Source organism: Solanum verrucosum, unplaced genomic scaffold (genome assembly GCF_900185275.1).
Source record: "Solanum verrucosum unplaced genomic scaffold, falcon-dt-bn FXZP01000134.1, whole genome shotgun sequence".
NCBI lineage: Eukaryota > Viridiplantae > Streptophyta > Magnoliopsida > Solanales > Solanaceae > Solanum > Solanum verrucosum.
In genome coordinates this window covers 1,451,017-1,473,251 of record NW_026020833.1, presented here as the reverse complement: position 1 = coordinate 1,473,251, position 22,235 = coordinate 1,451,017, and the positions used below count along the sequence as shown (strand labels likewise).

At 34.8% G+C, this 22,235-nt stretch overlaps 1 protein-coding gene across 1 annotated transcript; it reads left to right on the top strand.

Annotated features, from left to right (window-relative positions):
• The first annotated feature begins 1,178 nt into the window (after positions 1-1,178).
• LOC125813540 (uncharacterized) lies at positions 1,179-1,835 on the top strand. The gene has a single exon (XM_049493025.1). It carries the CDS (start codon positions 1,179-1,181, stop codon positions 1,833-1,835), a length of 657 nt encoding a protein of 218 aa, XP_049348982.1.
• The last annotated feature ends 20,400 nt before the right edge of the window (positions 1,836-22,235 follow it).

Sequence of the window (22,235 nt, the reverse complement as noted above, 5' to 3'; positions counted from 1 at the left end):
CCCATGATCTAGAGCTAGCAGTAATTGTGTTTGCTTTGAAGATATGGCGCCACTACTTGTATGGTGTTCACATTGATATATATACTGATCACAAGAGTTTGCAATACATCTTTAAGCAAAAGGATCTGAATTTGAGGCAACGAAGGTGGCTTGAGTTATTAAAAGATTATGACATTGATATCTTGTATCATCCCGGGAAGGAAAATGTTGTAGCTGATGCTTTAAGTCGTAAAATGATGGCAAGCACTTATGTGCAGTCCATAGGAAGGCAGCAAATAACTAAAGATCTACGTCAATTAGCTAGCTTGGGGGTTCGCCTTCTTGAATCGCCAGATGAAGGAGTTATTGTGCAAAATGCTGCAAAATCCTCATTTGTAGCGGAGGTGAAAGAGAAGCAGTACACGGATCCTATCCTATTACAGCTTAAGGAGAATGTACAACAAGGTATGACAAAGGCATTTGAGCTTACAGAAGAGGGAGTACTTCAAAGCCAAAACAGATTGTGTGTACCTAACATAGATGGACTAAGAAGGAGGATTATGACGGAAGCACATCATTCAAGATATTCTGTCCATCCAGGATCAACAAAAATGTATCATGACTTGAAAGAAGTATATTGGTGGGGTAACATGAAGAAGAGCATTGCAGAATTTGTAGCTCAATATCCAAACTGTCAACAAGTTAAAGTAGAGCACCACAAGCCTGGAGGTTATATGCAGCGTATAGAACTTCCAATTTGGAAGTGGGATATGATTAATATGAATTTTGTCACTGGTTTGCCTCGCTCATTTCGGAAGTTTGATTCCATATGAGTGATTGTTGATAGACTCACCAAAGCAGCGCACTTCTTACCGGTCAAGACTACTTATACAGTTGAAGAGTATGCAAAGTTGTATATTAAAGAGATAGTTCGGCTACATGGAGTGCCAATCTCTATTATATCTGATAGAGGAGCTCAATTCACCACGAACTTTTGGAAGTCATTTCAGAAGAGTTTGGGAACGCAGGTGAATTTAAGCACACCCTTTCACCCTCAAACGGATGGTCAGGCAGAACGTACAATCCAAACACTTGAGGATATGTTGCGAGCTTGTATATTAGACTTCGAAGGTAGTTGGGATGATCATTTGCCGCTTATTCAGTTTGCTTACAACAACAACTATCATTCAAGTATCAAAATGGCACCTTATGAAGCGTTATATGGGAGAAAGTGCAGGTCGCCGATCGGATGGTTTGAAGCGGGCGAAACTGCCTTATTTGGGCCAGATCTTGTTCATAAAGCTATGGAAAAAGTTAAGGTGATACAACAACGATTAGCAACAGCTCAAAGCCGACATAAATCATATGCATATAATAGAAGGAGAGGACTGGAATTTTTCATAGGAGATTGGGTATTTTTGAAGGTATCCCCAATGAAAGGGGTAATGAGATTTGGTAAAAAGGGGAAGTTGAGTCCGCGCTATATAGGGCCATATAAAATTATTCGAAGAGTTGGTCAAGTCGCGTATGAGTTAGAGCTACCTCAAGAGCTCTCAACAATCCATCCAGTATTTCATGTCTCAATGCTTCGAAAATGCATAGGCGACCCATCTCGTATCACTCCTACGGAAGATGTACACGTTACAGAAGATCTCACTTACGAAGAAGTACCCATCGCAATTTTGGATCGACAAGTTAAGAAACTAAGAAATAAAGAAGTAGCTTATGTAAAAGTACTATGGAGAAACCAACAAGTTGAAGAAGTTACATGGGAGGCGGAAGAAGCAATGAAGTCCAAATATCCTCATTTATTTCAATCCGAGGAGAAGGGTCAAAGTGCTGAGTTGAGACAGTAACAAGTAAGTATAAGTCTGTGTGTATTATGTGGCTAACAGTAGAATTCAACATAGGCTTGATTGAACTTGATTGGAGCTGAATAATTAGGCAAACATTCGAGGTAAAAATGTTCCTAAGAAGGGGAGGATGTAACGTCCCATATTTTGCATATACTAGTTCTATGTGAGTAGTGAGGATTTGAAATAGGTTTGACAATATTCGAAAGAGGCTTGAGGCTAAATAGGGTAAGTAAAGTATAATTTGTCATAGTAATCAACCTACTTGCTTAAGCTATTGATTCGGATATCTTACGTAATTAAGTTACTCACGTACATGTGTAGATTACGTAGAAAGGATGACATAGGTTCTTAATGGTAGATTAACTGTTGACCTACTTAAATAAGTGGTAAGTAGGTGATGCACCTACTTAGGGAATATGTGGACTGCAATTTAAAAGAAAAGGGCAACTAGGTGATGCAGCTACTTAAAGAACTTGTGGCAGAAATTAAGGGAGTGGTGTACCTGCTTACTTAAAGTGAGGGACTAGATATTTCTACATTTTTCTTAATGTAAAAACGTCCATAAAGGACCCTTAAGAGAATGAAATTCATTTCATATATCTCTCACTTGTTCTACAACAATTTACTCCCAAAAAGAAACCCTAGAAGCTCCAAAGTGCTGGCCTGCAAGTTCACCATTAAAAATCTGAGAAAACCCTTTATTTTTCAAGTACAAGTTGGTGTAACATCTCCCATCTTAAGAAATTCAAGAGGAGGAACTGATTTCACCTTAAGGTAAGGCTACTGCCATATGTTAATTTTTTCATCCCTCTTTTGTGCTTGAATAGGTTAGGGGATTTGGTATGTGTTAATAAGCTTAGAATTATTCCTTTTACATGGTGTGAGATTGGGGAATGTTCTGGTTGATTGTGCATGTTGGGACAGCCATGGAGGGGAGTCCCCTTTAACTCAATTGTTAGCCCATTTGAGCATTTTAAATGTAATGTTAGTTGGATGCTCAAGGGACAGTGGTCGGAAACCGTGAGTTCATATTGCTACTGCCACATTCTGATGTTTAGAAACTGATTTGTGTATAGTAACATAAGGAGGCATGTGCAGAAGTCATGAGAACTTGTTAAGGGATAAAACGGTAAAAGGTGCAGTAACGTACCATCTAATTGGGCGTTGCATGAGCTTGCTGCCTGCAACCCCTTTATATACTGTTTTGCATATGTTATAAAGCCCGAGGAGTTTCACGGGACCTTATTAGAAGGTCGTATTGTATATGACGTTATTAAAGGAGAAGGGGTGGAATGCATACCATCGGTTTGATAAGTATGGGTTTGCTGCCTGATTACTTTTTGCCAAGTTTAAGTAACCCACTCTGTTGGTTAGCTACTAATATTAGTTGTGTTACTTATTTCATTGTAGATTAATAATCGGAAAGGAAGGAGGTTAATTCGTTGTACTCTCTGAGTGCTACAACAAGGTATGTAAGGCTATTCGATTCTATATTATTTGGCATGAACGCTGCTTGTGTCACTACCAACAAGTGAGCTTCTTAAGTGCTCTTTCAAGTAAAAGACACATAATGGCAGCGTACAATCCCAAACACAGCTAACAATAGTTCCCCTTTCCTTAGTGTGTCGAATTGCTTCAATATATGTGCATATTTACTTTTCCAAGTATTGATATGAGAAAAGGGTAATTTCAGCAGTAGCTTTGTGATTCCTCCTGTCAATCAGATAAGGTCCATTGTGTCACTTGAGCTGTTATGTAATTCATTAGTGTTACATTTCCATCTTGTGTTATTGTTATTGCCCTAAGTGCATATTCACATGTTTCCTACTACTGATCCATAGTTCTGATGCTCAAAAATAATTATGACCAACAAAATAACAATCTCAAAGATTAAAGAAACTATATGAAGCGGTATATGTGTAAGGGTGGCAGCCCAGGGGCAAAAGCCTAGCATGGGTCGATCCCAATTTGTGTATAAGGGTGGCAGCCTAGGGGCGAAAGCCTAGCATGGGTCGATCCCAAATTTATATATTTGAGGACAGCATCTCAGGTGTTAAAATGCCTAGCATGGGTCATCCTCTTTTACCACTGATCAGTTGGTTATTTGTATCACATGTTTTACAGAGATCGCAATGTAAAGAAAATTTACAGAAAAGAATATAATGTACATGATCCCACAACAACAACAAGGGTGGTCTTTAATCTAATCTATGCAGTTACATATTGATACTTGATTTCAATTGAGCTCTTGTTTACATATGTTATTGCCTTACATATTCAGTACATTCTTCGTACTGACGTCCCTCTCGGGGAACGCTGCATTTCATGCTGCAGCCACAGGTACTCCAGCTAGTAGAGTTCCTGATAAGGGTTCCAATTGGGGATGAAACCAATTGAAATCAAATGGGGAATGAAACAACACAAAAGTAAGATAGATAAGAAATAAGAGATGAGAAGAGAAGAAAGAAAGGCAATTGAATAAACAATCAACCAAGGAAGAGAGAAACTTGAATTCGAAAAGAAACAACTCAAATTGAAAACCACAAATGAGCAATCTCAAGTGAAATCAAGGTTAAAGAAGTCCTAAATCAACAATGAGAATCCACCCATCACTAATCTAGATTAAGCTACACTAAGCTAGGCTATCCTAAAGGGATTCCACCCTTAAACTATACTCTTGAAAGAGTTTGTTCATTTCACATTCAAAATCCATATAGTCTAAATCTTCCAAAATAAAAGAGACTACTATTTATACTAATAAAATAAAGAAGACAGTTAGATGGACCTTCCATACATTGTACTTCTTGATTTTGTGTCCATCAAGCTCCTCTAATGCTTTTACGCGATCCATGCTATCCATGTTGTTATCGTCCTCCCCTTCTTGAAAAGGATTCGTCCTCGAATCTAAACCTTACAAAACCATGAAAAGGACAAACAACAAATATATCCTCATAGCATGAGGGTTAGTATAATGGTTAGCACAAAAAGCATTACACCAAGGAGACACAATCTCAAGAAACAACCAAGTATCCTCTATTATCAGAACTATTAAGCCCGCAGTTGAAGAACAAGGAAATTGGCTATTCCTCACATCAAAAGGATAATACCACCCAAATTATAATATTACTACAAGCTCAAACGCTCACCGGGGTCAAAATGATAATAGGTCCACACCATGGGGTCATACAAACAAGTATAGACCTCAATGATACCTCGACCGAAATGCAATGCCCATTTAACACAAATATGAGACTCATCATATGCAAAGAGATAGTAGAGAAATGTGTCATGCACATAAGGGTCATCTAAGGTGTTCCTATATGCAAGATTAAAACTAGGTTTAAGGATCTTAGCACTCATTACATCACAAGATGGAACACACAAAGATAACATGACGAATTTAAGATAAACTTCCCCCTCTCTTGACAAATAACTCTTATCCCCATAAGATGCACAATCAACAAGATCATACGCAAAGAGATAGTAAAGAAAGGGGGTTAGAAAACTACCCTTCCGCATGCACAACGTAGGCCCCTCAAGTAAATTGTAAACCCTCAAGAAGAACTTTCCATCATAGGGAAAGGTGCCAACAAATCCCTCCAAATTGTTCTTGTCATCTTGACCAAGCATCACTAAACAAATGCCACAATTCAACTCATTACCGGGGTCAAATGGAAAGGAAATCCATGAACATGGATCAAGCACACCTTTATTAACTCGGTTGGCACCCTTATCTTCCAATATCATAGTACTCCACTCAAAAGTGCTAACATCATCATATGCAAACAAGTAGTAGAGAAAGGTGTCACATAAATGAACTTCAATCAAGTTGTTCCCAAGTTTGCCCTCCACTTTATATACTAAAGAAACACAATTCATATGAAGAATTGGAACACACAAGGATGAAGTAACATTTAACACATAAGCGTCCCCTTTCATCTTAACACTACCCTCTCCAATAAATGTACTATCATCTTCACAAAAGAGATTTCCATCTTTGGAGAGTGTGTCATCACACCATAGTGGATTCTCAAACAATTGATAGCCGCTGAGAGTGGCTACATTTCCAACATTATAAGGCATTTCACTATGCACACTCTCAAGAGTCATTTCATCAACAAACAAGAGATTATGCTTTAACAAACATTCTACCTCAAGATTCACATGAGAAAAACAAGAAATGGTGCTATGGTCTAAGGATTCATTCAAATCATCAATGCCAACACTAGGTGGACACAAATTGATCTTTCCAGAAGAATCAACTTGGTCATCAATGGGATCAACTAGTGTAGCATCACTTTCATCACAGGACAATGTACCCGCATTCAAGCTACAAGTGCCAACACTAGGTGGACACAAATTGACCTTACTAGAAGAGTCAATTCGGTCATTAAAAGGATCAACTAGTGCTTGATCACTCACAACAAGGATATTATCATCACACAAGAAGTCCATCACTTGTAAGTGTCACGCCTCAAATCCCATTAAGACGGACAGGCACTCAATGCCCTAATGGCCCGAGAGAACCAACATGTGACCTGTGCTTACTATGCATGTAACTATGAAAGTTTTGTGACAAGTTCGCCAGGGACACAACGGTATGAACCGACATAAGTAGACCCAAAACTTATATACAAGACTTGGCCATTGAGGCCAGAACTGGTTAAGATGCAACTGAATCATATACATAAGTCTACAAAGCCTCTAAAAGATAGAAACCCTTAGAGTAGGTCGGGACAGACCCCGCCTTACCCCTAGCTACGATACAATACCATAATGAGTCTACCAAGGGCTCAGTAAAGATCCATAGCAACCTGGAGCTCACCAAAAGTAGCTGAGTGTCGTATGCTCCTACTGAGGAGGTCTACTAGCGAGAGTACCTGTGCCTGCAACATGAAATGCAACGTCCCCCGCGAGGGACGTCAGTACGAAAAGTGTACTGAATATGTAAGGCAACTACATATATAAAAATAAGAGTTAGGGGATTTGGTATGTGTTAATAAGCTTAGAATTGTTCCTTTTACATGGTGTGAGATTGGGGACCTTCCATACATTGTACTTCTTGATTTTGTGTCCATCAATCTCCTCTAATGCTTTTACGCGATCCATGCTATCCATGTTGGGTTTAAGGTTTAGCCCTATGATTTAGAGTTAAGGATTTAGAGTTTCTTAGGGTATATTATTTTGCGTTTAGTATTTCTTAGGGTTTGGTTTTTTTAAGGGTTTTTAGTATTTAGGGTTTTGGGCTTAAGATTTTCTAGTGTTTTATTAAGTTTAGAGGAATTTTTAGATTTAGGATTTGAAGGTGTTTAGGATTTCTATTGTTTTTACACTATTAAGGGGTTATTAGGGTTTCTTAGGGTTTAGTCCTAAGATTTAGGCAGAAGGGTTTAGGGTTTCTTTGGGTATAAGGTCTAAGTTATTATTCAAGGGTTTTAAAGGTTTAGGGCTTAAGTTTTTGCTGAATTTTTTAGGTTCAGAGTTTTTTAAGGTTTAGGATTTTAAAAGGGGTTTTCAAGATTGTTATTATTTTTTACTGTATAAGGGTTCTTACGGCTTAGGGTTTCTTTAGGTTTAGGGCTTAGGATTTTAAATTTAGAGTTTTTAGGGGTTAGGGATCTTAAGTGTGTTTTTAGGTTTAGTGTTTTTAAAGGTGTTTTTTGGCTTTACGATTTGATGGTGTTTCATAAGTCCTGGGGTTTCCCTAAGGTTTTGGGTTTAGTGTTTCTTAGGGTAGGGTTTCTTAGGGATTTCAGATTTCTTAGGTTTAGGCTTTTAAAGGTGTTGATCTAATAAGCTTATGATATGCCAACTCAACGTTAGCTTGGGGTCACTCGTGATCCTAGGTCTCGTGTTACGTCAAGTGGGTAACCTCGGAGAGTGACAAAAACAATGTATGAAAAAAAGCCTCTAACTGACTAGAGATGCTGGGACATTCCCCCAGCTAAGTCTAGCCAAACTGAAACTAAAATGAAAGACTGAATATAAAACATGTAAATCGTTCCCGAAAAACGAGGACTCACCACTGATATTGCTGAATACGGATCTGGAACCGATCTCCGCGTGATCTGAATGCTAAGGACCTGAACCTACATCAAGAGAAGATGTAGCGTAGACTATGTATCAGTAGTTGAACAATTTTGAGCATGCATGACATGATAAAGCTGAACAAATATATATAACTGAATAGAGCATATTGAACAATGATATAATCTGAACATGATTAAGAAGAGTTTAGGTATTTGGTTAAGGGTTTTTAGGTTAGGGTTTAGAGCTTATGTTTTTCTAAAAAAAATTCGGTCAAGAGTTTTTTTCAATTTAGGATTGTTAAAGATTTTTTAGGATCATTATTGTTTTTACGATATATGAGCTCTAAGGGTTTAGTACTTGGGGTTTTAGATTAAGGAATTTTTTTTAGGGTTTTTAAGTTTTGTTTTCGGGATTTTTAGTTTTAGGGTTTTAAAGGTTTTTAGTGTTTAGCTTTTCTTAGGGTTTAGGGCTTCTTAGAGTTTCATAAGGCTTAGGGTTGGGGGTTTATCCCTAAGGTTTAGGGTTTAAGTTTCTTAGGATTTTAGTTTAACATTTAAGGTCTCCTAGGTTTTTTTTGGGTCATTTAGGGTTTAGTGTTTAGGTTTTAAAGGTTTTTAGTGTTTATCTTTTCTTAGCATTTAGGGTTTCTTAGGATTTAGGGCTTCTTAGAGTTTCATAAGGCTTAGGGTTGGGGGTTTATCCCTAAGGTTTAGGGTTTTGGATTTTCTTAGGGTTTGGGTTTTGGGCTTATGATATTTAAGGGTTTATGGTTCAAGGTTTAGAGTTTGGGAATTTTGGTTCTTTAGGTTTAGTGGTTTTAAAGTTTTTTTTTAGGTTTTTTAGGGTTTAGGTTTTCTTAGTGATTTTTAGGGGTTTAGGTTTTCTTAGTATTTTTTAGGATTTAGGGTTTAGGATCATAGGTTTTAGGGTATTAGGGTTTAAGATTTTGAGTTTCTTTGGGTTTCTTGGTTTAGGATTTAGGGCTTCGGATTTTAGGTAAAGAGTTTTTTAGAGTTTATGGTTTTTTTTATGATTAAGGTTTTTAAATGTTTTAGGGTTTCTTAGGTATTTTTAAGAATTTGAATTTCTTAAGATTTAGGGTTACGTAGGCCTAATATAGGGCATAGGATTTTAAGTTTAGCATTTTTTCTAGGGCTTATGGTTTGAAAGGTGTTTTTTTTTTACCGGGTATTATATTTGCAGGTGTTTAAATGGATTTTAGGTTATAGGGTTTCTTAGGATTCCATATGGTTTGGGGTTTAAGGTTTAGCCCTATGATTTAGAATTAAGCATTTAGAGTTTCTTAGGGTATATTATTTAGCGTTTAGGATTTCTTAGGGTTTGGTTTTTTTAAGCGTTTTTAGGATTTAGGGTTTTGGGCTTATGATTTTTTAGTGTTTTATTAAGTTTAGCGGAATTTTTAGATTTAGGGTTTGAAGGTGTTTAGGATTTCCATGGTTTTTTAATGATTAAGGGGTTCTTGGAACTTATGCGATTTATACGGTTTTGGGTTTTTAAAAGTTTTTTATGGTTTTTTTTATTTCTTAAAGTTTATGGTTTCTTAGGGTTTAGTCCTAAGGTTTAGGCGGAAGAGTTTAGGGTTTCCTTGGGTATAAGGTCTAAGTTTTTATTCAATGGTTTTAAAGATTTAGGGCTTATGTTTTTGTTGAATATTTTAGGTTCAGAGTTTTTTAAGGTTTAGGATTTTAAAAGGGGTTTTCAAGATTGTTATTATTTTTAACTGTGTAAGGGTTCTTACGGCTTAGGGTTTCTTTGGGTTTAGGGCTTAGGATTTTAAATTTAGAGTTTTTAGGGGTTAGGGATTTTTAGGGTGTTTTTAGGTTTAGTGTTTTTAAAGGTGTTTTTAGGCTTTACGGTTTGATGGTGTTTCAAAAGTCTAGGGGTTTCCCTAAGGTTTAGGGTTTAGTGTTTCTTAGGGTAGGGTTTCTTAAGGATTTCAGATTTCTTAGGTTTAGGCTTTTGAAGGTGTTGATCTAATACGCTTATGATATGTCAACTCAAGGTTAGTTTGGGGTCACTCGTGATCCTAGGTCTCGTGTTACGTCAAGTGGGTAACCTCGAGAAGTGACAAAAAGAATGTATGAATAAAAGTATCTAACTGACTAGATATGCTGGGACATGCCCCCAACTAACTCTAGCAAAACTGAAACTAAAATGAAAGACTGAATATAAAACATGTAAATCATCCTCGAAAAATGAGGACTCACCACTGATATTGCTGAATACGGATCGGGAACCGATCTCTGCTTGATCTGAATGCGAAGGTATTGAACATACATCAAGAGAAGATATAGTGTAGACCATGTATTAGTAGTTGAACGATTCTGAGCATGCATGACATGATAAAGCTGAACAAATATATATATAACTGAATAGAGCATATTGAACAATGATATAATCTGAACATGATTAAGAATAGTTTAGGTATTTGGTTAAGGGTTTTTAGGTTAGGGTTAAGAGCTTAAGTTTTTCTAAAAAAAATTCGGTCAAAAGTTTTTTTCAATTTAGGAATGTTAAAAAATATTTAGGATCATTATTGTTTCTACGATATATGAGCTCTAAGGGCTTAGGACTTGGGTTTTAGATTAAGGAATTTTTTTATGGTTTTTAAGATTTGTTTTCGGTATTTTTAGTTTTAGGGTTTTAAAGGTTTTTAGTGTTTAGCTTTTCTTAGGGTTTAGGGCTTCTTAGAGTTTCATAAGGCTTAGGGTTTGGGGGTTTATCCCTAAGGTTTAGGGTTTAAGTTTCTTAGGATATGAGTTTAACATTTAAGGTCTCCTAGGTTTTTTTTGGGTCATTTAGGGTTTTGTGTTTAGGTTTTTAAGGTTTTTAGTGTTTAGCTTTTCTTAGGGTTTAGGGCTTCTTAGAGTTTCATAAGGCTTAGGGTTGGGGGTTTATCCCTAAGATTTATGGTTTGGGTTTCTTAGGGTTTCAGTTTAACATTTAAGCTCTCCTAGGGTTTTTGTTGGGTCATTTACGGTTTAGTGTTTAGGTTTTAAAGGTTTTTAGTGTTTAGCTTTTCTTAGGATTTAGGGCTTCTTAGAGTTTCATAAAGCTTAGGGTTGGGGGTTTATCCGTAAGCTTTAAGGTTTGGGTTTCTTAGGGTTTGAGTTTAACATTTAAGGTCTCCTAGGTTTTTTTTGGGTCATTTAGGGTGTAGGGTTTAGTGTTTAGGTTTAGGGTTTTTCTATAGTTTAGGGTTTATGTTTGTTAGGTTTAAGATTTTTTAGGGGTTATCTAGGTTCTAATGTTCTTTAAGTTTTTCTTTGTTATTTTTTAGGGTTTTGGGTTTCTTAGTGATTTTTTGGGTTTAGGGTTTTGGGTTTTCTTAGGGTTTGGGTATTGGGCTTATAATATTTAAGGGTTTAGGGTTCAAGGTTTAGAGTTTGGGATTTATGGTTCTTTTGGTTTAGGGGTTTTAAAGTTTTTTTTTTAGGTTTTTTAGGGTTTAGGTTTTCTTAGTGATTTTTTAGGATTTAGGATTTAGTGTTTAGGATCATAGGTTTTAGGGTATTAGGGTTTAAGATTTAGAGTTTCTTAGGGTTTCTTGGTTTAGGATTTAGGGCTTCGGATTTTAGGTTAAGAGTTTTTTAGAGTTTATGGTTTAGGATTTAGGGCTTCGGATTTTAGGTTAAGGAATTTGCATTTCTTAAGATTTAGGGTTATGTAGGCCTAATATAGGGTATATGATTTTAAGTTTAGGGTTTTTTCTAGGGCTTATGGTTTAAAGGAGTTTTTTTTCCGGGTATTATAGTTGTAGTTGTTTAAATGGATTTTAGGGTTTAGGGTTTCTTAGGATTCCATATGGTTTGGGGTTTAAGGAATCCTATGATTTAGAGTTAAGGATTTAGAGTTTCTTAGGGTATATTATTTAGCGTTTAGGATTTCTTAGGTTTTGGTTTTTTTAAGGGTTTTGGGCTTAAGGTTTTCTAGTGTTTTTTTAACTTTAGAGGAATTTTTAGATTTAGGTTTTGAACGTGTTTAGGATTTCTATGGTCTTAGGGGATTTATAGGGTTTTGGGTTTTTAAAAGTTTAGGGATTCAAAAGTTTTTTAGGGTTTTTTTTATTTCTTAAAGTTTAGGTTTATTAGGGTTTAGTCCTAAGGTTTAGGCGGAAGGATTTAGGGTTTCTTTGGGTATAATCTCTAAGTTTTTATCCAAAGGTTTTTAAGGTTTAGGGCTTAAGTTTTTATTGAATTTTTAAGGTTCAGAGTTCTTTAAGATTTAGGATTTTAAAAGGTGTTTTCTTGATTGTTATGATTTTTTACTGTTTAGGGGTTCTTACGGCTTAGGGTTTCTTTGGGTTTAGGGCTTAGGATTTTAATTCTAGCGTTTTTAGGGGTTAGGGATTTTAAGGGTGTTTTTAGGTTTAGTGTTTTTAAAGGTGTTTTTAGGCTTTAGGGTTTGATGGTGTTTCATAAGTCTTGGGGTTTCCCTAAGTTTTAGGATTTAGTGTTTCTTAGGGTAGGGTTTCTTAGGGATTTCAGATTTCTTAGGTTTAGGATTTTAAAGGTGTTGATCTAATATGATTATGGTATGTCAACTCAAGGTTATCTTGGGGTCCCTCGTGATCCTAGGTCTCGTGTTACGTAAAGTGGGTAACCTCGGGGAGTGACAAAAACAATGTACGAATATAAGGCTCTAACTGACTAGAGATGCTGGGACATGCCCCCAGCTAACTCTAGCAAAACTGAAACCAAAATGAAAGATTGAATATAAAACATGTAAATCATCCTCGAAAAGTGAGGACTCACCACTGATATGACTGAATACGGATCTGGAACCGATCTCTGCTTGATCTGAATGTTAAGGACCTGAACCTACATCAAGAGAAGATGTAGCGTAGACCATGTATCAGTAGTTGAACGATTCTGAGCATGCATGACATGATAAAGCTGAACAAATATATATAACTGAATAGAGCATATTGAATAATGATATAATTTGAACATGATTAAGAAGAGTTTAGCTATTTGGTTAAGGGTTTTTAGGTTAGGGTTTAGAGCTTAAGTTTTTCTAAAAAAAATTCGGTCAAGAGTTTTTTTCAATGTAGGATTGTTAAAGTTTTTTTAGGATCATTATTGTTTCTACGTTATATGAGCTCTAAGGGCTTAGGACTTGGGTTTTAGATTAAGGTATTTTTTTAGGGTTTTAAGATTTGTTTTCGGGATTTTTAGTTTTAGGTTTTTAAATGTTTTTAGTGTTTAGCTTTTCTTAGGGTTTAGGGCTTCTTTGAGTTTCATAAAGCTTAGGGTTGGGGGTTTATCCCTAAGGTTTAGGGTTTAAGTTTCTTAGGATTTGAGTTTAACATTTAAGGTCTCCTAGGTTTTTTTTGGGTTCATTTAGGGTTTAGTGTTTAGGTTTTAAAGGTTTTTAGTGTTTAGCTTTTCTTAGGACTTAGGGCTTCTTAGAGTTTCATAAGGCTTAGGGTTGCGGGTTTATCCCTAAGGTTTAGGGTTAGGGTTTCTTAGTGTTTTAGTTTAACATTTAAGGTCTCCTAGGTTTTTTTTGGGTCATTTAGGGCGTAGGGTTTAGGGTTTTTCTATGGTTTATGTTTTATGTTTGTTAGATTTCAGATTTTTTAGAGGTTTTCTAGGTTCTAATGATTTTTAAGTATTTCTTTGTTGTTTTTTAGGGTTTTGGGTTTCTTAGTGCTTTTTTGGGTTTAGGGTTTGGGATTTTTTTAGGGTTTGGGTTTTGGGCTTGTGATATTTAAGGGTTTAGGGTTCAAGGTTTAGAGTTTGGGATTTATGGTTCTTTAGGTTTAGGGGTTTTAGGATCATAGGTTTTAGGGTATTAGGGTTTAAGATTTAGAGTTTCTTAGGGTTTCTTGGTTTAGGATTTAGGGCTTCGGATTTTAGATTAAGAGTTTTTTAGAGTTTATGGTTTTTTTTTATGATTAAGGTTTTTAAATGTTTTAGGGTTTCTTAGGTAATTTTAAGAATTTGGATTTCTTAAGATTTAGGGTTACCTAGGCTAATATAGGGCACAGGATTTTAAGTTTAGGGTTTTTTCTAGGGCTTATGGTTTAAACGAGAGTTTTTTTTTTCCGGGTATTATAGTTGTAGTTGTTTAAATGGATTTTAGGGTTTCGGGTTTCTTAGGATTCCATATGGTTTGGGGTTTAAGGTTTAGCCCTATGATTTAGAGTTACAGATTTAGAATTTCTTAGGGTATATCATTTAGCGTTTAGGATTTCTTAGAGTTTGGTTTTTTTAAGGGTTTTGGGCTGAAGATTTTCTAGTGTTTTATTAAGTTTAGAGGAATTTTTAGATTTAGGGTTTGAAGGTGTTTAGGATTTCTATGGTTTTTTAACGATTAAGGGGTTCTTAGATCTTAGGGGATTTATAGGGTTTTGGGTTTTTAAAAGTTTAGGGCTTCAAAAGGTTTTTAGGGATTTTTTTTATTTCTTAAAGTTTAGGGTTTCTTAGGGTTTAGTCTTATGGTTTAACCGGAAGGGTTTAGGGATTCTTTGGGTATAAGGTCTGAGTTTTTATTCAAGGGTTTTTAAGGTTTAGGGCTTAAGTTTTTATTGAATTTTTTAGGTTCAGAGTTCTTTAAGGTTTAGGATTTTAAAAGGGGTTTTCAAGATTGTTATTATTTTTTACTGTTTAAGGGTTCTTACGGCGTAGGGTTTCTTTGGGTTTAGGGCTTAGGATTTTAAATTTAGAGTTTTTAGGGGTTAGGGATATAAAGGGTGTTTTTAGGTTTAGTGTTTTTACAGATGTTTTTAGGATTTAGGGTTTGATGGTGTTGCATAAGTCTTGGGGTTTCCTTAAGGTTTAGGATTTACTATGGTTTAGGATTTAGCTTTGTTAGGTTTAAGCTTTTTAGAGGTTTTCTAGGTTTTATTGTTTTTTAAGTTTTTCTTTGTTGTTTTTTAGGGTTTTGGGTTTCTTAGTGCTCTTTTGGGTTTAGGGTTTGGGATTTTCTTAGGGTTTGGATTTTGGGCTTATGATATTCAAGGGTTTTGGGTTCAAGGTTTAGAGTTTGGGATTTATGGTTCTTTAGGTTTAGGGGTTTTAAAGTTTTTTTTTGAGCTTTTTTAGGGTTTAGGTTTTCATAGTGATTTTTAGGTGTTTAGGTTTTTCTTAGTATTCTTTTAGGATTTAGGGTTTAGGATCATAGGTTTTAGGGTATTAGGGTTTCAGATTTAGAGTTTCTTAGGGTTTCTTGGTTTAGGATTTAGGGCTTCGGATTTTAGGTTAAGAGTTTTTTAGAGTTTATGGTTTTTTTTTATGATTAAGGTTTTTAAAATGTTTTAGGGTTTCTTAGGTATTTTTAAGAATTTGGATTTCTTAAGATTTAGGGTTACGTAGGCCTAATATAGGGCATAGGATTTTAAGTTTAGGGTTTTTTCTAGGGCTTATGGTTTTAAAGGAGTTTTTTTTTCCGGGTATTATAGTTGTAGGTGTTTAAATGGATTTTAGGGTTTGGGTTTCTTAGTTCTTTTTTGGGTTTAGGGTTTGGGGTTTTCTAAGGGTTTGGGTTTTGGGCTTATGATATTTCAGGGTTTAGGGTTCAAGGTTTAGAGTTTGGGATTTATGTTTCTTTAGGTTTAGGGGTTTTAAAGTTTTTTTTAAGGTTTTTTATGGTTTAGGTTATCTTAGTGATTTTAGGGGTTTAGCTTTTCTTAGTGATTTTTTAGGATTAAGGGTTTAGGATCATAGGTTTTAGGGTATTAGGGTTTCAGATTTAGAGTTTCTTTGGGTTTCTTGGTTTAGGATTTAGGGCTTCGGATTTTAGGTTAAGAGTTTTTAGAGTTTATGGTTTTTTTTTATGATTAAGGTTTTTAAATGTTTTAGGGTTTCTTAGGTATTTTTGAGAATTTGGATTTTTTAAGATTGAGGGTTACGTAGGCCTAATATAGGGCATAGGATTTAAGTTTAGGGTTTTTTCTTGGATTTATGGTTTTAAAGGAGTTTTTTTTTTTCCGGGTATTATAATTGTAGGTGTTTAAATGGATTTTAGGATTTTGGGTTTCTTAGGATTCCATGTGGTTTGGGGTTTAAGGTTTAGCCCAATGATTTAGAATTAAGGATTTAGAGTTTCTTAGGGTATATTATTAGCGTTTAGGATTTCTTAGGGTTGGTATTTTTAAGGGTTTTGGGCTTAAGATTTTCTAGTGTTTTATTAAGTTTAGAGAAATTTTTAGATTTAGGGTTTGAAGGTGTTTAGGATTTCTAAGGTTTTTCAACGATTAAGGGGTTCTTAGATCTTAGGGGATTTATAGGGTTTTGGGTTTTTAAGAGTTTTTTAGGGTTTTTTTTATTCCTTAAAGTTTAGGGTTTCTTAGGATTTAGTCTTAAGGTTTAGGCGGAAGGGTTTAGGGATTCTTTGGGGATAAGGTCTAAGTTTTTATTCTAGGGTTTTTAAGGTTTAGGGCTTAATTTTTTATTGAATTTTTAGGTTCAGAGTTCTTTAAGGTTTAGGATTTTAAAAGGGGTTTTCTTGATTGTTATGATTTTTACTGTTTAGGGGTTCTTACGGCTTAGGGTTTCTTTGGGTTTAGGGCTTAGGATTTTAAAGCTAGCGTTTTTAGGGGTTAGGGATTTTAAGGGTGTTTTTAGGTTTAGTGTTTTTAAAGGTGTTTTTAGGCTTTAGGGTTTGATGGTGTTTCATAAGTCTTGGGGTTTCCCTAAGGTTTAGGATTTAGTGCTTCTTGGGGTAGGGTTTCTTAGGGATTTCAGATTTCTTAGGTTTAGGCTTTTGAAGGTGTTGACCTAATATGCTTATGATATGTCAGCTCAAGGTTAGCTTGGGGTCACTCGTGATCCTAGGTCTCGTGTTACGTCAAGTGGGTAACCTCGGGGAGTGACAAAAATAATGTTTGAATAAAAGCATCTTACTGACTAGAGATGCTGGGACATTCCCCCAGCTAACTCTTTGAAAACTGAAACTAAAATGAAAGACTAAATATAAAACATGTAAATTATCCTCGAAAAATGAGGACTCACCACTGATATTGCTGAATACGGATCGGGAACCGATCTCCGCTTGATCTGAATGTTAAGGACCTGAACCTACATCAAAAGAAGATGTAGCGTAGACTATGTATCAGTAGTTGAACGATTCTGAGCATGCATGACATGATAAAGCTGAACAAATACATATAACTGAATAGAGCATATTAAACAATGATATAATCTGAACATGATTAAGAAGAGTTTAGGTATTTGATTAAGGGTTTTTAGGTTAGGGTTTAGAGCTTAAGTTTTTCTAAAAATAATTCGGTCAAGAGATTTTTTTCAATTTTTGATTGTTAAAGTTTTTTTAGGATCATTATTGTTTCTACGATATATGAGTTCTAAGGGCTTAGGACTTGGGGTTTTAGATTAAGGAATTTTTTTAGGGTTTTTAAGATTTGTTTTCGGGATTTTTAGATTTAGGGTTTTAAAGGTTTTTATTATTTAGCGTTTCTTATGGTTTAGGGCTTCTTAGAGTCTCATAAGCCTTAGGTTTGGGGGTTTATCCCTAAGGTTTAGGGTTTAAGTTTCTTAGGATTTGAGTTTAACATTTAAGGGCTCCTAGGTTTTTTTTGGGTCATTTAGGGTTTAGTGTTTAGGTTTTAAAGGTTTTAAGTGTTTAGCTTTTTTTTAGGATTTAGGGCTTCTTAGAGTTTCATAAGGCTTAGGGTTGCGGGTTTATCCCTAAGGTTTAGGGTTTGGGTTTCTTAGGGTTTGAGTTTAACATTTAAGGTCTCCTAGGTTTTTTTTGGGTCATTTAGGGTGTAGGGTTTAGTGTTTAGGTTTAGGGTTTTTCTATGGTTTAGGATTTAGTATTGTTAGGTTTAAGATTTTTTAGTGGTTTTATAGGTTTTAATGTTTTTTAAGTTTTTCTTTGTTGTTTTTTAGGGTTTTGGGTTTCTTAGTGCTTTTTTGGGTTTTGGGTTTGGATTTTGGGCTTATGATATTTAAGGGTTTAGGGTTCAAGGTTTAGAGTTTTGGATTTATGGTTCTTTAAGTTTAGGGGTTTTAAAATTTTTTTTTTAGGTTTTTTAGGGTTTAGGTTTTCTTAGTGATATTTAGGGGTTTAGGTTTTCTTAGTGATTTTTTAGGATTTAGGGTTTAGGATCATAGGTTTTAGGGTATTAGGGTTTAAGATTTAGAGTTTCTTAGGGTTTCTTGGTTTAGGATTTAGGGCTTCGTATTTTAGGTTAAGAGTTTTTTAGAGTTTATGGTTTTTTTTTATGATTAAGGTTTTTAAATGTTTTAGGGTTTCTTAGGTATTTTTAAGAATTTGGATTTCTTAAGATTTAGGGTTACGTAGGCCTAATATAGGGCATAGGATTTTAAGTTTAGGGTTTTTTCTAGGGCTTATGGTTTTAAAGGAGTTTTTTTTTTCCGGGTATTATAGTTGTAGTTGTTTAAATGGATTTTAGGGTTTAGGGTTTCTTAGGATTCCATTTGGTTTGGGGTTTAATGTTTAGCCCTATGATTTAGAGTTAAGGATTTAGAGTTTCTTAGGGTATATTATTTAGCGTTTAGGATTTCTTAGGGTTTGGTTTTTTTAAGGGTTTTGGGCTTAAGATTTTCTAGTGTTTTATTAAGTTTAGAGGAATTTTTAGATTTACGGTTTGAAGGTGTTTAGGATTTCTATGGTTTTTTAACGATTAAGGGGTTCTTAGATCTTAGGGGATTTATAGGGTTTTGGGTTTTTAAAAGTTTAGGGCTTCAAAAGCTTTTTAGGATTTTTTTTATTTCTTAAAGTTTAGGGTTTCTTAGGGTTTAGTCCTAATGTTTAGGCGGAAGGGTTTAGGGATTCTTTGGGTATAAGGTGTAAGTTTTATTCAAGGGTTTTTAAGGTTTAGGGCTTAAGTTTTTATTGAATTTTTTAGGTTCAGAGTTCTTTAAGGTTTCGGATTTTAAAAGGGGTTTTCTTGATTGTTATGATTTTTTACTGTTTAGGGGTTCTTACGGCTTAGGGTTTCTTTGGGTTTAGGCCTTAGGATTTTAAATTTAGCGTTTTTAGGGGTTAGGGATTTTAAGGGTGTTTTTAGGTTTAGTGTTTTTAAAGGTGTTTTTAGGCTTTAGGGTTTGATGGTGTTTCATAAGTCTTGGGGTTTCCCTAAGGTTTAGGATTTAGTGTTTCTTGGGGTAGGGTTTCTTAGGGATTTCAGATTTCTTAGGTTTAGGCTTTTAAAGGTGTTGATCTAATATGCTTATGATATGTCAACTCAAGGTTAGCTTGGGGTCACTCGTGATCCTAGGTCTCGTGTTACGTCAAGTGGGTAACCTCGGGGAGTGACAAAAACAATGTATGAATAAAATCCTCTAACTGACTAGAGATGCTGGGACATGCCCCCAGCTAACTCTAGCAAAACTGAAACTAAAATGAAAGACTGAATATAAAACATGTAAATCATCCTCGAAAAATGAGGTCTCATCACCGATATTGCTGAATACGAATAGGGAACCGATCTCCGCTTGATCTGAATGCTAAGGACCTGAACCTACATCAAGAGAAGATGTAGCGTAGACTATGTATCAGTAGTTGAATGATTCTGAGCATGCATGACATGATAAAGCTGAACAAATATATATAATTGAATAGAGCATATTGAACAATGATATAATCTGAACATGATTAAGAAGAGTTTAGGTATTTGGTTAAGGGTTTTTAGGTTAGGGTTTAGAACTTAAGTTTTTCTAAAAAAAAATCGGTCAAGAGTTTTTTTTCAATTTTGGATTGTTAGTGTTTTTTTAGGATCATTATTGTTTCTACGATATATGAGCTCTAAGGGCTTAGGACTTGGGGTTTTTGATTAAGGAATTTTTTTAGGGTTTTTTAAGATTTGTTTTCGGGATTTTTAGTTTTAGGGTTTTAAAGGTTTTTAGTGTTTAGCGTTTCTTAGGGTGTAGGGCTTCTTAGAGTTTCATAAGGCTTAGGGTTAGGGGTTTATCCCTAAGGTTTAGGGTTTAAGTTTCTTAGGATTTGGGTTTAACATTTAAGGCCTCCTTGGTTTTTTTTCGGTCATTTAGGGTTTAGTGTTTAGGTTTTAAAGGTTTTAAGTGTTTAGCTTTTCTTAGGATTTAGGGCTTCTTATAGTTTCATAAGGCTTAGGGTTGGGGGTTTATCCCTAAGGTTTAGGGTTTGGGTTTTTTAGGGTTTGAGTTTAACATTTAAGGTCTCCTAGGTTTTTTTGGGGTCATTTAGGGTGTAGGATTTAGTGTTTAGGTTTAGGGTTTTTCTATGGTTTAGGATTTAGGTTTGTTATGTTTAAGATTTTTTAGAGGTTTTCTAGGTTTTAATGTTTTTTAAGTTTTTCTTTGTTGTTTTTTAGGGTTTTGGGTTTCTTAGTGCTTTTTTGGGTTTTGGGTTTGGGGTTTTCTTAGGGTTTGGGTTTTGGGCTTATGATATTTAAGGGTTTATGGTTCAAGGTTTAGAGTTTGGGATTTATGGTTGTTTAGGTTTACGGGTTTTAAAGTTTTTTTTTTTAAGGTTTTTTAGGGTTATGTTTTCTTAGTTATTTTTTAGAATTTAGGGTTTAGGATCATAGGTTTTAGGGTATTAGGGTTTAAGATTTAGAGTTTCTTAGGGTTTCTTGGTTTAGGATTTAGGGCTTCAGATTTTAGGTTAAGAGGTTTTTAGAGTTTATGGTTTTTTTATGATTATGGTTTTTAAATGTTTTAGGGTTTCTTAGGTATTTTTAAGAATTTGGATTTCTTAAGATTTAGGGTTATGTAGGACTAATATAGGGCATAGGATTTTAAGTTTAGGGTTTTTTCTAGGGCTTATGGTTTTAAAGGGGTTTTTTCTTACCGGGTATTATGGTTGTAGGTGTTTAAATGGATTTTAGGGTTTAGGATTTCTTAGGATTCCATATGGTTTGGGGTTTAAGGTTTAGCCTTATGATTTAGATATAAGGATTTAGAGTTTCTTAGGGTATATTATTTAGAGTTTAGGATTTCTTAGGGTTTGGTTTTTTAAGGCTTTTGGGCTTTAGATTTTCTAGTGTTTTATTAAGTTTAGAGGAATTTTTAGATTTAGGGTTTGAAGGTCTTTAGGATTTCTATGGGTTTTTAACGATTAAGGGGTTCTTAGATCTTAGGGGATTTATAGGGTTTTGGGTTTTTAAAAGTTTAGGGCTTTAAAAGTTTTTAAAGGTTTTTTTAATTTCTTAAAGTTTAGAGTTTATTAGGGTTTACTCCTAAGGTTTAGGCGGAAGGGTTTAGGGATTCTTTGGATATAAGGTCAAAGTTTTTACTCTAGGGTTTTTAAGGTTTAGGGATTAAGTTTTTATTGATTTTTTTAGGTTCAGAGTTCTTTAAGGTTTAGGATTTTAAAAGGGGTTTTCTTGACTGTTATGATTTTTTACTGTTTAGGGGTTCTTATGGCTTATGGTTTCTTTGGATTTAGGGCTTAGGATTTTAAATTTAGCGTTTTTAGGGGTTAGGGATTTTAATGGTGTTTTTAGGTTTAGATTAAGGAATTTTTTTATGGTATTTAAGATTTGTTTTCGGGATTTTTAGTTTTAGGGTTATCAAGGTTTTTAGTGTTTAACTTTTCTTAAGGTTTAGGGCTTCTTAGAGTTTCATAAGGCTTAGGGTTGGGGGTTTATCCCTAAGGTTTAGGGTTTAAGTTTCTTAGTATTTGAGTTTAACATTTAACGCCTCCTAGGCTTTTTTTGGGTCATTTAGGGTTTAGTGTTTAGGTTTTAAAGGTTTTGAGTATTTAGCTTTTCTTAGGATTTAGGGCTTCTTAGAGTTTCATAAGGCTTAGGGTTGGCGGTTTATCCTGAAGGTTTAGGGTTTGGGTTTCTTAGGGTTTGAGTTTAACATTTAAGGTCTCGTAGGTTTTTTTTGGGTCATTTAGGGTGTAGGGTTTAGTGTTTAGGTTTAGGGTTTTTCTATGGTTTAGGGTTTAGGTTTGTTAGGTTTAAGATTTTTTAGAGGTTTTCTAGGTTTTAATGTTTTTTAAGTTATTCTTTGTTGTTTTTTAGGGTTTTGGGTTTCTTAGTGGTTTTTTGGGTTTAGGGTTTGGGGTTTTCTTAGGGTTTGGGTTTTGGGCTTATGATATTTAAGGGTAAATGGTTCAAGGTTTAGAGTTTGGGATTGATGGTTCTTTAGGTTTAGGGGTTTTAAAGTTTTTTTTTTAGGTTTTTTAGGGTTATGTTTTCTTAGTGATTTTTAGGGGTTTAGGTTTTCTTAGTTATTTTTTAGGATTTAGGGTTTAGGATCATAGGCTTTAGGGTAGTAGGGTTTAAGATTTATAGTTTCTTAGGGTTTCTTGGCTTAGGATTTAGGGCTTCGGATTTTAGGTTTAGAGTTTTTCAGAGTTTATGGTTTTTTTTTTATGATTAAGGTTTTTAAATGTTTTAGGGTTTCTTAGGTATTTTTAAGAATTTAG

Bases quoted from the DNA above. Each gene is read 5' to 3' on its own strand.
- LOC125813540 (XM_049493025.1), top strand. From the start codon at position 1,179: ATGGCACCTTATGAAGCGTTATATGGGAGAAAGTGCAGGTCGCCGATC.